This window comes from Oncorhynchus keta, chromosome 19 (genome assembly GCF_023373465.1).
Source record: "Oncorhynchus keta strain PuntledgeMale-10-30-2019 chromosome 19, Oket_V2, whole genome shotgun sequence".
Taxonomy (NCBI): domain Eukaryota; kingdom Metazoa; phylum Chordata; class Actinopteri; order Salmoniformes; family Salmonidae; genus Oncorhynchus; species Oncorhynchus keta.
In genome coordinates, this window is record NC_068439.1 from 61057917 (window position 1) to 61072104 (window position 14188).

Below are 14188 nucleotides of genomic sequence, written 5' to 3' on the forward strand. Positions count from 1 at the left end.
CTCCTTTCTCCACTGATGTCCTCTCTCCCTCCTTTCTCCACTGATGTCCTCTCTCCCTCCTTTCTCCACTGATGTCCTCTCTCTCTCCTTTCTCCACTGATGTCCTCTCTCCCTCCTTTCTCCACTGATGTCCTCTCTCCCTCCTTTCTCCACTGATGTCCTCTCTCTCTCCTTTCTCCACTGATGTCCTCTCTCCCTCCTTTCTCCACTGCTGTCCTCTCTCCCTCCTTTCTCAACTGCTGTCCTCTCTCCCTCCTTTCTCCACTGATGTCCTCTCTCCCCCTCCTTTCTCCACTGATGTCCTCTCTCCCTCCTTTCTCCACTGATGTCCTCTCTCCCTCCTTTCTCCACTGATGTCCTCTCTCCCTGCTTTCTCCACTGATGTCCTCTCTCCCTCCTTTCTCCACTGATGTCCTCTCTCCCTCCTTTCTCCACTGATGTCCTCTCTCCCTCCTTTCTCCACTGATGTCCTCTCTCCCTCCTTTCTCCACTGATGTCCTCTCTCCCTCCTTTCTCCACTGATGTCCTCTCTCCCTCCTTTCTCCACTGATGTCCTCTCTCCCTCCTTTCTCCACTGATGTCCTCTCTCCCTCCTTTCTCCACTGATGTCCTCTCTCCCTCCTTTCTCCACTGATGTCCTCTCTCCCTCCTTTCTCCACTGATGTCCTCTCTCCCTCCTTTCTCCACTGATGTCCTCTCTCTCTCCTTTCTCCACTGATGTCCTCTCTCCCTCCTTTCTCCACTGATGTCCTCTCTCCCTCCTTTCTCCACTGATGTCCTCTCTCCCTCCTTTCTCCACTGATGTCCTCTCTCCCTCCTTTCTCCACTGATGTCCTCTCTCCCTCCTTTCTCCACTGATGTCCTCTCTCTCTCCTTTCTCCACTGATGTCCTCTCTCCCTCCTTTCTCCACTGATGTCCTCTCTCCCTCCTTTCTCCACTGATGTCCTCTCTCCCTCCTTTCTCCACTGATGTCCTCTCTCCCTCCTTTCTCCACTGATGTCCTCTCTCCCTCCTTTCTCCACTGATGTCCTCTCTCCCTCCTTTCTCCACTGATGTCCTCTCTCCCTCCTTTCTCCACTGATGTCCTCTCTCCCTCCTTTCTCCACTGATGTCCTCTCTCCCTCCTTTCTCCACTGATGTCCTCTCTCCCTCCTTTCTCCACTGATGTCCTCTCTCCCTCCTTTCTCCACTGATGTCCTCTCTCCCTCCTTTCTCCACTGATGTCCTCTCTCCCTCCTTTCTCCACTGATGTCCTCTCTCTCTCCTTTCTCCACTGATGTCCTCTCTCCCTCCTTTCTCCACTGATGTCCTCTCTCCCTCCTTTCTCCACTGATGTCCTCTCTCTCTCTCCTTTCTCCACTGATGTCCTCTCTCCCTCCTTTCTCCACTGATGTCCTCTCTCCTCCTTTCTCCTTTCTCCACTGATGTCCTCTCTCCCTCCTTTCTCCACTGATGTCCTCTCTCCCTCCTTTCTCCACTGATGTCCTCTCTCTCTCCTTTCTCCACTGATGTCCTCTCTCCCTCCTTTCTCCACTGATGTCCTCTCTCCCTCCTTTCTCCACAGATGTCCTCTCCCTCCTTTCTCCACTGATGTCCTCTCTCCCTCCTTTCTCCACTGATGTCCTCTCTCTCTCCTTTCTCCACTGATGTCCTCTCTCTCTCCTTTCTCCACTGATGTCCTCTCTCCCTCCTTTCTCCACAGATGTCCTCTCCCTCCTTTCTCCACTGATGTCCTCTCTCCCTCCTTTCTCCACTGATGTCCTCTCTCCCTCCTTTCTCCACTGATGTCCTCTCTCTCTCCTTTCTCCACTGATGTCCTCTCTCCCTCCTTTCTCCACTGATGTCCTCTCTTTCTCCACTGATGTCCTTCCCTCCTTTCTCCACTGATGTCCTCTCTCCCTCCTTTCTCCACTGATGTCCTCTCTCCCTCCTTTCTCCACTGATGTCCTCTCTCCCTCCTTTCTCCACTGATGTCCTCTCTCTCTCCTTTCTCCACTGATGTCCTCTCTCCCTCCTTTCTCCACTGATGTCCTCTCTCCCTCCTCTCCTCATCAGGTACAGCAGGTTCAAGTGTTTGCCGACGTCCAGTGTACGGTGAACCTGGTGGGCAGCGACTCCTACCTAAACCAGCCGGGGTCCATAGGCCCCCAGAAAGGACCCCAGGGTCCTCAGAGCAGCCAGTCCCAGCAGAAGAGCCTCCTCCAGCAGCTCCTCACAGAGTGACTCCTCAGCTCAGCTGCCTGCCAGCGGAAAGGTTCTCCATAGACCACCACAACCTCTTTTCTTTTTCACCTTTGGTTTTAGACAGCTACCTGCTGGACTGGTTAGGAAGGCCCTGGGAGGGAGACTGAGGTCCAGGTAACAACGTGTCTGTCTATCTACCCGACAGCCTCAGCCCGTACCGTAAGACCACAACGGTCGTTCAGCACTCATTCCTGGTTACATACTTTCAACACAAAGTCTGCTTCCTGTTCTGAGAAAGGAATCAGGTTCCGGTTTTGCCAAGTCGTCGCGGTCGTCAAAACATGTCCCGGTTCCTTATTGGCCCGTTCCATCAGGCCGTCGCAGCAGTACGTTTTGGGAGTGCAAGCAGCGTGCAGCTGAGCTCAGCTTTGGGTGGTTAACCCGTCGTCTCGCCTTTTTGCCTCGTGCGTGGCAGGTGGGGCGATGTTGTGGGGACAACGTTTTAAGAATGTTAGGTTTTTAACCTCTGCAATGGTAAGCTCAGTTTCAGCTGGATCTGTGACTGACTGGCTCTCTCCACTGCAGTGCCTGATGGGAGGAAGTTCCCAGCTCTCATTTTTGTTTTTCTGTTCTCGTCATCTGCGTCGTCAGGACAACAAACATCACGGCCAGGATGGGATGGGAGACTGCTCTGCTCTGTTCAGTTGGCAACACTGTCTTTCCTGGGAGGGCATTTTCAAACTACCTGACTGTCAAACTAACTGTCTGTCCTACACATTTTTCTCCCCAGCATCTGTGAATACGAGCCACAATGGGCTCTCTTTGGCCTATCAGTGTTGTTTTTCCATGTAGAAACGCGCAGCTGGGTAGTATTGTCCAGCAAAGATGAGATTAATTCACACTATCTACTTTCCTTTCTAAAGCGTAATTGAATTACTCTAAAAAGCAACTGTCATTTTGAGCTCAAACTATACATTGCGATTCATTGCAGGTTCCCCCCCCCCCCTTTTAAAAGAATTGCTGAGTCTAAGATGTCAGTTGTGTTTTAAGGCGACATTTGGCATTATGAAAATGTAACACTGCTAAATGTTGTTGTGGTGGGGAAACTGTCTCTATTCTGTAATGTGAAAAAAGAAAATCTTGGTATAAGAATTTTTGCGATTGATTTAGAAATGGCTAACTCTGCTCTTTTGGCATCCCATTGAATGTTTCAATATCCTTAAATTAACCTCAAAACATACAGGAGTGGATTATCAATATCACACAATGCCATGAATATGTCGTAGCTAGTAACCGTAGAATTTCCTCACAAAGAAGTGATGGATGTTGAATGGGGTGTTGTCTTGGAAACACAGCTCTCTCTATCTCTCTCCTCCGACTCTGCCCGTGATGATGTCACTCCACTGGCCGCACACTACAGCTCTTTTTGACTGCTCTTGTGACCTACTGTTGCCCAGTCAGACACTGTCTATCAGCGCTAACCTCTGTTGATATTTACTATACACATTCATTCACATAAAGTCCTGCCAACAAACACAATGTTTTTATAGGGGTAAACAAGAACCCATTAACAAGCAATAACCATAATTGAAGAGACAAAATAAATGTTTTGCGACATTGTAATGATAATGATGAAAAATCAAGTCTACTTTGGCTTCTCTGCTCTATCCCGGGTACCTGTATTTCTGATTAACAAGGCTTTCTAAAGGAGAACTGTTATTATCCAACCAGATGTCTCACTGCTGTGTATATACAAGGTATTTCACAAGGTGTGCAACATTACCCGAGCACAGCTAATAACTGAGGAGGGTTAGGGATGATCAGTTGAAATAGCATGTATGATCACCATCCTCCTCCGGAGACCTCAAACTGAACACCAACTCAAACTGAACGCCAACTCAAACTGAACACCAACTCAAACTGAACGCCAACTCAAACTGAACACCAACTCAAACTGAACGCCAATGTTCTATGATTTGTGAATCACTTTATGTACAGTTTCAGTGGCGTCTGTGTGCGTGTGCTTTATACTGTACCCAAACAGTGGCTCAGGCGTCCTCACCATACCACTCAAATTCAACCTGGAAATGGGATCATTTCGTGTGATGTCGATTACAGTTGACATGAAAAGCTGGTAGCAATGTCCAATTTGAATACTTTTACAGAAAAAAACATTTGTGAAACAGATAAACCTTGATTTTACATACCAATTGTTCCTGTGTATTTTAAGACACTTAAAATGTTGCTTCGCTTTTACTCTATTGCATAAATAATGAAATGAGGTATTTCAATTTCATTCTCTTCTGATAATGTTACATTTTCTTTTCTATTTGAATGGGCCGTGGGTTAACAGTTAGTATTTATCAAGGTTAAAGCCATTCCTCAGCCACTGTTTGGTTTATGTAAATAAACATACACTTTACAAGACACACGGAAGAAACACAAATGAATAACAGAATGTTTGCGGAAGGATTTAATTTGTTTCCGGTATACGTGTACTATATGGGGTACCAGCTAAAGGTTTCACACTCACAGAAGTATTACAAAGGATAACGTGTTTGTTTGTTTTCATCTTCTTCACATTCTCTCCAGCCTTTGCTCCTCATTGAGGAACAGGCATTTCTGTATGAACAGTGGTAATAGAACCGCATCAAATGTGGAAGTTAATCCGATCTGTTAATATCAACTGTTTAGCATTTGGGATATAATATGCCAAATTCAAAGCACCATTAGACAATGCTCATTAACAAACAAACATTATTTTAAGCAAGATCTGCTCAATGGCAAAGACAGTCCATTCAGTACAGGTACAAGGTAAATATTTGAACTGGTTCTTCAACATGTTAACATGTATATAACAGACAATGTGAATATGTATTTGTTCAGAATCAACAAAATGTAGTGCTCCAAGTTTGTGGTATTAACTACTCGCTTCCATTTTATTTTTATTTTTTTCATTTTGATGTATATGACTGTCTGAGTGTGTGTATGTATGTGATTAATACTGTGTATCTGGTGTTTAAGATGGAAACTGATTATGTCCTGATTTGATTTCTTCTACTTTTTAGAAAACTGCAAGTTTTCCTGTGGGTGTTGTTCAGATTGCTCTTTATGTGAGGGAATGGTTTAGCGACTGCTGAATGTGATTTTACTGAGAGAGAAGCAGCATGGATTGGCTTTTGTACGGGTTCATTTAAAAAGGCCATATTATTTAATTTATCTGTTATCAAAAAGTTTAAACAGATTTGAGAAAGTGGAACCTTGGATTCTGAGAAGCATCGCTTCAGTAGTTAAGTGGGCTTTTGTAGATTGCCTGATGTAGTTTTTTGCATTTTCAGAAGTAATGACCAAAGCTTCAAGATGTTTAATTCATATCATATGCAAGCCTCATGCAATTGGATGAGACAAAATGTAGCGTTTGTTCAATTTTCTAAAATGAAATAGTATCATACCTATACATACTAGCTCCTCTTTGACCACATGACTAATTTGTGGTAGTTTGTGCTTTGCCTGATTGTCCTTTATTCCCTTTTTGACACGTTTTGTCCTAAGATAATGACAAGTGACCTAGCAGCTATAGTATTTTTATGTAACTTGTATTCTTTGGAATTTCCCAAAGTATGATCAGTTAGAAACTTATTCTCCCTGTTGCCATTGACTCCTAGCAAAGATGCAAAAAGTATTGCATGGCCTGACGTGCTGTCATTGTTTACAGGAAGAGAGAACCTTGCAACAGCTAGCTATGCACCTTAGCGAAAAGCATTTATTTTACACTGATTTAAGTATTCAAAGCCACACTAGAATCTGAATCAATTATTTAAATCATGGTATTTTCAGTCATTAGTTAGAGAAGAAAAAAACTACCTAACTTTCCTTTTTTTAACTTAAACTAGTGTTGTTGATAATTGTCTGATCTATCAACTGAATCTCATTAAAAAATATTAATGTATTTAGCTGAATACTTTATACCAAATTTGAGGTGCCTCTTGTATATATTTTCTGCATAGAGGACTGCTCCTCGCTGTTTGATGATAATGTTAATGAGGATTTTCTTATCTTTACCTTTATAAAACAAGTTTGCTGTATTTTACATGACTTTTTTACTAAATATCTAAATATTCCAGGAATTTGCAAGAAATACAATCTAGTTTTGCACTTTATATCAGAATTATTAAGAGGAAACAGGCCATCAGGAATACTGTTCAAATCAGATGACTATTTCACGATTAGGAAGAAAAAAAGGAAATCCCCTGAATGTATTACAAAGTAAAATATTGATTTGACTTTTCTTTAGCAATCCTAGTCATTTCTCAGGTTCTTAAAAACAAAGAACTTGGTTGTATAGCCCATCAATATGATGACTAAAGAGAAGTGTACTTTCTCTACAACTAATCTATGTAGTTTCAGTTCTCTCTGCCACAGATCCTCAATCTAAACTATGCGTATCTTCTTCAGGTGATCCACTGCCCCTTCCCTCGGCCATCAGCTAACTAACGCGTGTACACTCATACGTCTTGTCTTGCAGCAGCTTCAACTGTTAAAAACATTCCCCCTCAGCTATGCTCCCTGCAATTATTGTACTCTGCTGTATAGTGTAGCATCAGTTCTATTCATTATGTTTCTAGGCTTAGTAATACCTACCAAGCAGTTTACTGCTATCCCTTTTGCAATTCTTCACCACCTTATCACATACTGTCTAACACAGAAGTAACATCCTTAGATAAGAGTACTGCACTCTACCCTACACAGAAATTACCTCTCAACTGTTAGATTATTGGAGCAACTGTTTGCTGATGATGTTTGTCAAGTATTGTAAGTGCTGCCTTATCGAGACTGAAGTTGGTTGTGGTTGGAGAACTCAAAAGCTTGTATCTCGCCACTTATAAGGGCAATGATTTCTCATTGAAACGAGGTTCCACTTTTTCCCCTGTAAAATGAATATATATATATATTTTATATATATATATATATATTTTACACATTTTGTCCAGTTATGTTTATTATACTTGTATAAACTTGTTTTTAGAGAGGCATCGGAGCAGCTGTGTAGGACAATATGAATGAAGTATCTGGAAGAATTATGCATGTTTTTATTTCTGTGTCCAGGTGGAATACCTGGGATAAATCCTACCTTTTCTTAGGACATTGTAGACAATCAGTCTCAGGCTGGGTCCAGTACCTACAGGGGGTCCCCCCTGTAGGCTGAAAAACAAACAGTTTTTGCATCTACTGAAATGTCTTATTCGTCTGTCTGTTTTTTGGGAGGTATGTGGCTGCTCAGACTGGGATTAGTTCAAAGTTTACACACTTCTACACATACACCTCATGCGTTCGATCCCTCTTGCTTTTTCAAGGTGAAGATGCTGACCTTGAAAGGAAATGATGCTTTGACTAACAAATCTATAACATCCATGAATGTGAGAATGCAACACATCGCAATAAAAGCACCGTGTAAAACAGGTTATGTAATGTTGGTTGATTCTCTATTTTATTACTATATACTTCACTCTTCATTTCATTACTGTCACTAGGGCTCCCGAGTGGCACAGCATCTCAGTGCTAGAGGTCTCACTACAGGCACCCTGGTTCGATTCCAGGCTGTTTCATAACCGGCCGCGAGTGGGAGTCCCATAGGGCGGCGCACAATTGGCCCAGCTTCGTCTGGGTTTGGCCAGTGTAGGCCGTCATTGTAAATAAGAATTTGTTCTTAATTGACTTTCCCACTAGCTACATTCTCTTTCAACCTTCATTTATTTATCCTGACTAATAATACAAGACACAAATTAGAATCATTAAATTGTTTTATTGCATCTACTATGTTTGTAAAAAGATTCCACTCAGCAGCTAGAGAAAGACCTTCCATAACCTGTCACCAATTCACCCTTTCATTGAATCACAACATATGTGGCCACATTAAATTACATGGCCAGACATCCACTCTTTAAATGGCCATTTTATGGTATGGTTCAGTGAGTGATGTCTCCCCTGTTACTGTAGGGCAGATAATACACTGCTTATCAGAGTGAGATTTTTCCTTGTGAATCTGAAGCAGACACTGAATGATGGTTCCTCACTGAGATGCACAGGTCAAACCCCCCCAAAAAATAGCATCTTCACTGGTGTGGAGCCGTGGTCCAGACTCCATTCACCACATGCATGTACAGGGTGTGTCTGTGTCATTTGAACAGTTTAAACTTGCGCAGCAGAGGGTGTACGGTGTCTTTAGGGTACGGCTTCAGGGCCAGGCAGGTGGGGACGTTCTCTGGCTGTTCAACCCACAGCTTGTGAGCCACCCCCTTTTCTGTCAGCGTCTCAGACAGGCTGGACAGGGAGGCCTGGTCCAGAGCCTGACAAACACAGATGATGAGAAAGAATCACTTCACAAGCATTCGTTTTTATCTACATCCCATCTTATACCACTGCATAACTTCCATCCTACTATATTTACATTACATAAAGAAACGTACAAATTATTTTGTATTGAGAGGCTACTTTTATGCAGCTTGATATGAGCCTACTACGCATGTGCAGAGTCAATTTGCGCACACGTTTGCGCACTACGGAAAATACTGGCATTTAGTTAACTAGTACAAGTATAATGTTGATAAACTTGCTAGTTGTCCCAACTACCTGAAGCACCACTTTGTGCATGCTGTCCAATTCTGCCAAGTACTCCTGCGTGTCTGGATCGTTGTAGTTCAGATGAATGGCGGCGGTGGCAGCATGACAGGCTTGCGATATAACCGCTCCCAATGGCCAGGACAACGTATGGACCAGATCCGAACGGACTACAACATACTGGACAAGGCAACGGGGGGCTGCGGTTCCTGACGCCGCCATCTTCAGTCGGTAATGGTGGCGTGAGGCAGCTTAAAGGCTCTTGCTGCAAATTCTGGTTGATTTATCTTCCGGGTAGGTACTGTATGCCCCCTTTTGGCCAAAGAACGAGACACATCCCTATCTAAAATATATGTCAAGTGGCTTGCATTGCATGACAGCACAGCAGACATCCATCTGTATGTCGCCTGTTTTTCATACCCCAGTTATCAAATGATTATGTTTTTGCATGTATGACCTGGAAACCGATGTTTATGCCAGGCAAATATGCTGCTAATGAGGGAGATTATTGTCTTCTAACTGTTAGCCTGTTTTTGTTCCCCTCATCTGTCCAGGCCAGGGCCACAGACACCTGTAGTCCCACATGGAGGAATCCTGTTGTGGAGGACCATAAAGAAAAGTCTGCTGTCCAAACTCCAGTGCCCTGTATCCTTAGGTGGCATGGGTCAGGCCCAGTGGTGATTTTAGATTGTAAATATTGTTGGGGCAAACAAAACAAAAAATGTGGGATGTATGCCAGCAAAGACAACACTAAACAATACATTAATTGCACTATAACGGTGACAAACGGTGCCCACAAACTGTTAGGGCCTACATAAAGCTGTCCCAACAGCAGTCCCAACATCTTACCACTGCTACACCTGGCTATCAGCGGAGCCTTGTCTGGCAGCAAAACAGTTCATTCAGCCTCATTTAATGCCTTAAAAAAAGACAGCTGATATGGCTGACTTGCTTAAACAAATGTGGTTTCTAATGACAATTGAGATGTACAAACTATGGCATAAGTGACAACAAGCAGGTAAGAGGCAATCCATCATTTCGATTCAGATATTAATGAGCAAGCTAGGATGGACTTCAATATAACTTTGTTCAGCACTTTTGAAATGTACAGCGACAGAATTCAGAACATGGGCCATTCTTACAGTGTTCTCCCTGTACACCAAGTCAGAACCACAGGATAATTAAAGGGGGCGTATAAGCAGACAATGAAAGCTCTTACAATATTCGATGATTACATTTCTAAAAAGGGTAATAGGCTACATGTGCATTGCCAAGTCAGAACAGTAGGTGAAATTAAGAGGTGAAAATAGACCCTTATTAGGGTGAGGCACATGGGCTACCAACAGCTTAATACACAACATACAATTAGTATTACTTTCTTAGCTACAATATACATATCTCCCTGGCATATTACATTTATGCAGCAGCATACAATACATTGTTGGACTCAGCTTGTTGTTTGTTCTGTGCTCACTTGAACAGGAAGGTGGTGCAGCAGTCCTTCATGGGCAAATTTTGTCAAACTTTTATTACCTGCCATTATCTGGATTTATGGTGCTTTCAAGACAACTGGGAACTCCACCCCCAAAAAAAGGTTGAATCATGGTGACATCAGGGATCTTCAGGTCGAAGCTCTAGAAAGAGACCCGAGTTCCCGATTTACAAGTTGGTGTTGGATGAAAGTTCAAAACTTATTTCACATGCGTAGCTTGTTTTTTTCCCAAGTTCCCATTTTTTCCCAAGTTCCCAGTTGTCTTGAACTCACTAAAGTCAGATTTTGCAGTGCCAAGTTAACAGTTATTTTGAGTGTGGCACAAATCATGCTTCATTGACAGCATGGCCAATGTTGAATGTTAATCATTATAAACTAGGAAAAGAGACCCTTAATCTTAGACTATGGACCAAACAGCCAGTCCTCTGAATAGCAGGCTAATAATTGCTTTGCAATGCTTGCAGTTAGCCACTGATTCCTTCCAAACCACTCATTGTTGAATTTGCGATTTCCAACTTCTGTCATATTTATGGCCGATGAGCACCGATATGTTTTATCTATAATTTTTCTTCATTATTTATCTTCACATGACAAGGATTAAAAAGGATATGCCAACAGATTGTCGAGTTGATTCATGATGATGACTGCTGGCTAAGATTTCGAAAGTATGATGTTGACATGATCAGCCCAATCAAAGCTACTGTAGATATTAATTCAGGATTCCGATTTGACTCAGCCATGCCTCCTTGCCTGTCCAACATTTCCTCATCTCCCACCCCTTCTAATGTGACTAGCCCTGACGCTTCTCCCTCTTTTTCCTTCTAAAAAGCTTCTCCCTGCAGGCGGTCACTGAGTCCGAGGTGCTAAAGGAGCTCCTGAAACTTGACCCCAAAAAAACATCTGGGTCAGATGGTTCAGACCCTTCTTTAAGGTTGCTGCCCCTATAATCGCCAAGCATGTCTTTCCTTTCTGGGGAGGTTCCCATTGCTTGGAAAGCAGCCACCTTTCGTCCTTTATTTAAAGGGGGAGATCAAGCTGATCCTAACTGTTATAGGCCTATTTCTATTTTGCCCTGTTTATTGAAAGTGTTGGAAAAAATTGTCAATCATCAACTGACTCGTTGTCTTGATGTCTATAGTATTCTTTCTGGTATGCAATCTGGTTTCCGCTGAGGTTATGGATGTGTCACTTCAACCTTAAAGGTCCTCAGTGATGTCACCATTGCCCTTAATTCTAAACAATGTTGTGCTGCTATTTTTATTGACTTGGCCAAAGCTTTTGATATGGTAGACCAGGTATTCCCAAACTGGGGGAACGCGCAATGCCATCGGGGGTACGCCAAATGAAATGAAATAAAATGAATCTTCACATCTGTCTTATACTCAGCTGGCCCATCCCCTGATTTTGTGTTGAACACTACAATAAAGCAATCTTAGTGTCCAACAAACAGTCTATTTATATTTTCCAACGGGGCTATACATTTGGGTGAGGTTTTTTTCTCACCCGAGTAGCCTCGTTTCACTGCCAAAAATAAAATTAAACCATCTAGTGTTCAGCTAAATAACAACACAATGTCAAATACAGGTAGCCTAGTCAAATAATTAACATCCAATCACATTAACCATTACTCTCGTGCAGGAATTCAACTAACGGTCCATATGTAGCCAAACGTAGCTGTAAGACATTGATGCCCTTTGTAACCACGTACCTATATGAGAGTGAATTTTCGGCCCTCACTAGCATGAAAACTAAATACAGCCACAGGACTGTGTGTGGGTAATTATTTAAGACTGAGACTCTCTCCAATACAACCCAACATTGCAGAGTTATGTGCATCCTTTCAAGCACACCCTTCAAATGAACCTGTGGTGAGTTATTCACAATTTTTGATTAACAAGTAAGGTTTTATATGTAAGATGGTTAAATAAAAAGCAAAATTATAGATTATTATATTATTATTTGTGCCCTGGTCCTATAAGTGCAACTTTGTCACAACCCGGCTTGTGGGAAGTGGCAAACTAACACTCATTCTTATGTTTAATAAATGTATCATATACTGTGTGTGTGTGGCAGGCTTACAATGATGGCAAAAAAACAACATTTGAGAGTGTGCTGACTCTAGTGCTAGAGGGGGTACGCAGCTGGAGGTTGAATGTTTGAAGGGGTACGGGACTATAAAAGTTTGGGAACCACCGCGGTAGACCATTCCATTCTAGTGGGACGGCTAAGGATTATTGGTGTCTCTGAGGGGTCAGTGTATAAAGTCAGAACATCTGCTGTCTCAGCCACTGCCTGTCACCAAGGGAGTACCCCAAGGCTCGATGCTAGGCTCCACGCTCTTCTCAGTTTTCAACAACATAGCTCAGGCAATAGGAACCTCTCTCATCCATTTATATGCATATGATACAGTCTTATACTCAGCAGACCCCTCCCCCGATTTTGTGTTAAACACTACAATAAAGCAATCTTAGTGTCCAACAAGCTTTCTCTACCCTTAACCTTGTTCTGAACACCTCCAAAACAAAGGTCATGTGGTTTGGTAAGAAGAATGCCCCTCTCCCCACAGGTGTGATTACTACCATTGAGGGTTTAGAGTAGTCACCTCAAGCTCTAGGTACTTGGAAGTATGGCTAGACGGTACACTGTCGTTCTCTCAGCACATATTAAAGCTGCAGGCTAAAGTTAAATCTAGACTTGGTTTCCTCTATCGTAATTTCTCTTCCACCCCAGCTGCCAAACTAACACTGATTCACATGACCATCCTACCCATGCTAGATTACGGAGACATAATTTATTAAGGGTGCACTCGAGCAGCTAGATTTTCTTTAATGCACAAGAATTTCGCTACACTCGCATTAACATCTGCTGACCATTTTCAGTTCGCTGCATTTAGCGACTGGAACGAGCTGCAACAAACACTCAAACTGGACGGTTTTATCTCAATCTCTGAATTCAAAGACTCATTCATGGACACTCTTACTGACAGTTGTGGCTGCTTTGCATGATGTATTGTTGTTTCTACCTTCTTGCCCTTTGTGCTGTTGTCTTTGCCCAATAATGTTTGTACCATGTTGTCATGTTGTGTTTCTGCCTTGCTATGTTGTTGTCTTAGGTCTCTCTTGATCTAGTGTTGTGTTGTCTCGTCATGATGTGCGTTTTGTCCTATATTAATGTATTTTTATTTTTAGTCCCTGTTCCTGCAGAAGGCCTTTTCCCTTTTGGGAGGCTGTCATTGTAAAAAATAATCTGTTCTTAATTGACTTACCTAGTTAAATGAAGGTTAACATTTATTATAATATATATTTTTTAATATAACGTGATTTGACATTTTATCTGTGGCCAATTACCTTAAGCCTTCTTGGATGGGCACTTGAAATGTAACTATGTAACTTGAATTTTCAAACTCAACCCTTAGACTTGGTTGTGACGTAGTGTCCCCATGAGTGACAGAACACTGAGCCAATCACATCTGTTGGGGAATAATCAGAATTGGTTGGTAACATAGGTAAGATGTTTTATATTCATCATATGTTTGTAAATTACTTCTCATCAGAATGTTATTTTTGTATAATACTGTGGCGGGGTTGCAGTATCTGTTCTATGTCAAGACTAAGTTGTTTGGGCCGGAGAGAGGGGAGAGGTCAAGCGTGTATCTCTTGGCTCCACAATGTCTGTGTGCCAGTCAGTGTGTCTGTGATCTTGTCAAGATAGGATGGATTTGATATATGCCTGTTGATATGGAGGATTGGTTTATAGTTCTGAGTTTGAGAAAGGAGACAAAGCTGAACGATGAATTATGCCGATGCTGTCTTATCCTGTGTGTGTCTTTGCTATAAAGGACCTCAGTTGAAATGTGGAAGGGACTCCCAGAGAATTCATTGATAGACACTGAA

General features: G+C 42.5%; 2 protein-coding genes across 6 annotated transcripts in view; one reads left to right on the forward strand and one right to left on the reverse strand.

Annotated features, from left to right (window-relative positions):
• LOC118380067 (nuclear receptor coactivator 1-like) overlaps window positions 1-7644 on the forward strand; it is a 170972-nt gene extending 163328 nt beyond the window's left edge. For 3 of the 5 annotated variants that reach the window (XM_052470956.1, XM_052470957.1, XM_052470958.1), the window contains one exon: window positions 2057-7644. In XM_052470956.1, coding sequence (XP_052326916.1) covers window positions 2057-2224 — 168 coding nt within the window. In that variant the 3' untranslated portion in view covers window positions 2225-7644. Of the gene's footprint in view, window positions 1-1565; window positions 1843-2056 lie in introns of those variants that run through there. The other 2 variants (XM_052470959.1, XM_052470960.1) reach the window with 2 other exon arrangements.
• Window positions 7645-7968: 324 nt separating this feature from the next.
• Window positions 7969-9104, reverse strand: LOC118397800 (putative peptidyl-tRNA hydrolase PTRHD1). Its single transcript, XM_035792673.2, has 2 exons — window positions 8816-9104; window positions 7969-8532 (listed from the first exon to the last, which is right to left on the reverse strand). The coding sequence occupies exons 1-2, from the start codon at window positions 9023-9025 to the stop codon at window positions 8362-8364; spliced, it is 381 nt and encodes a 126-aa protein (XP_035648566.1). The 5' UTR covers window positions 9026-9104; the 3' UTR covers window positions 7969-8361.
• Window positions 9105-14188: the final 5084 nt, after the last annotated feature.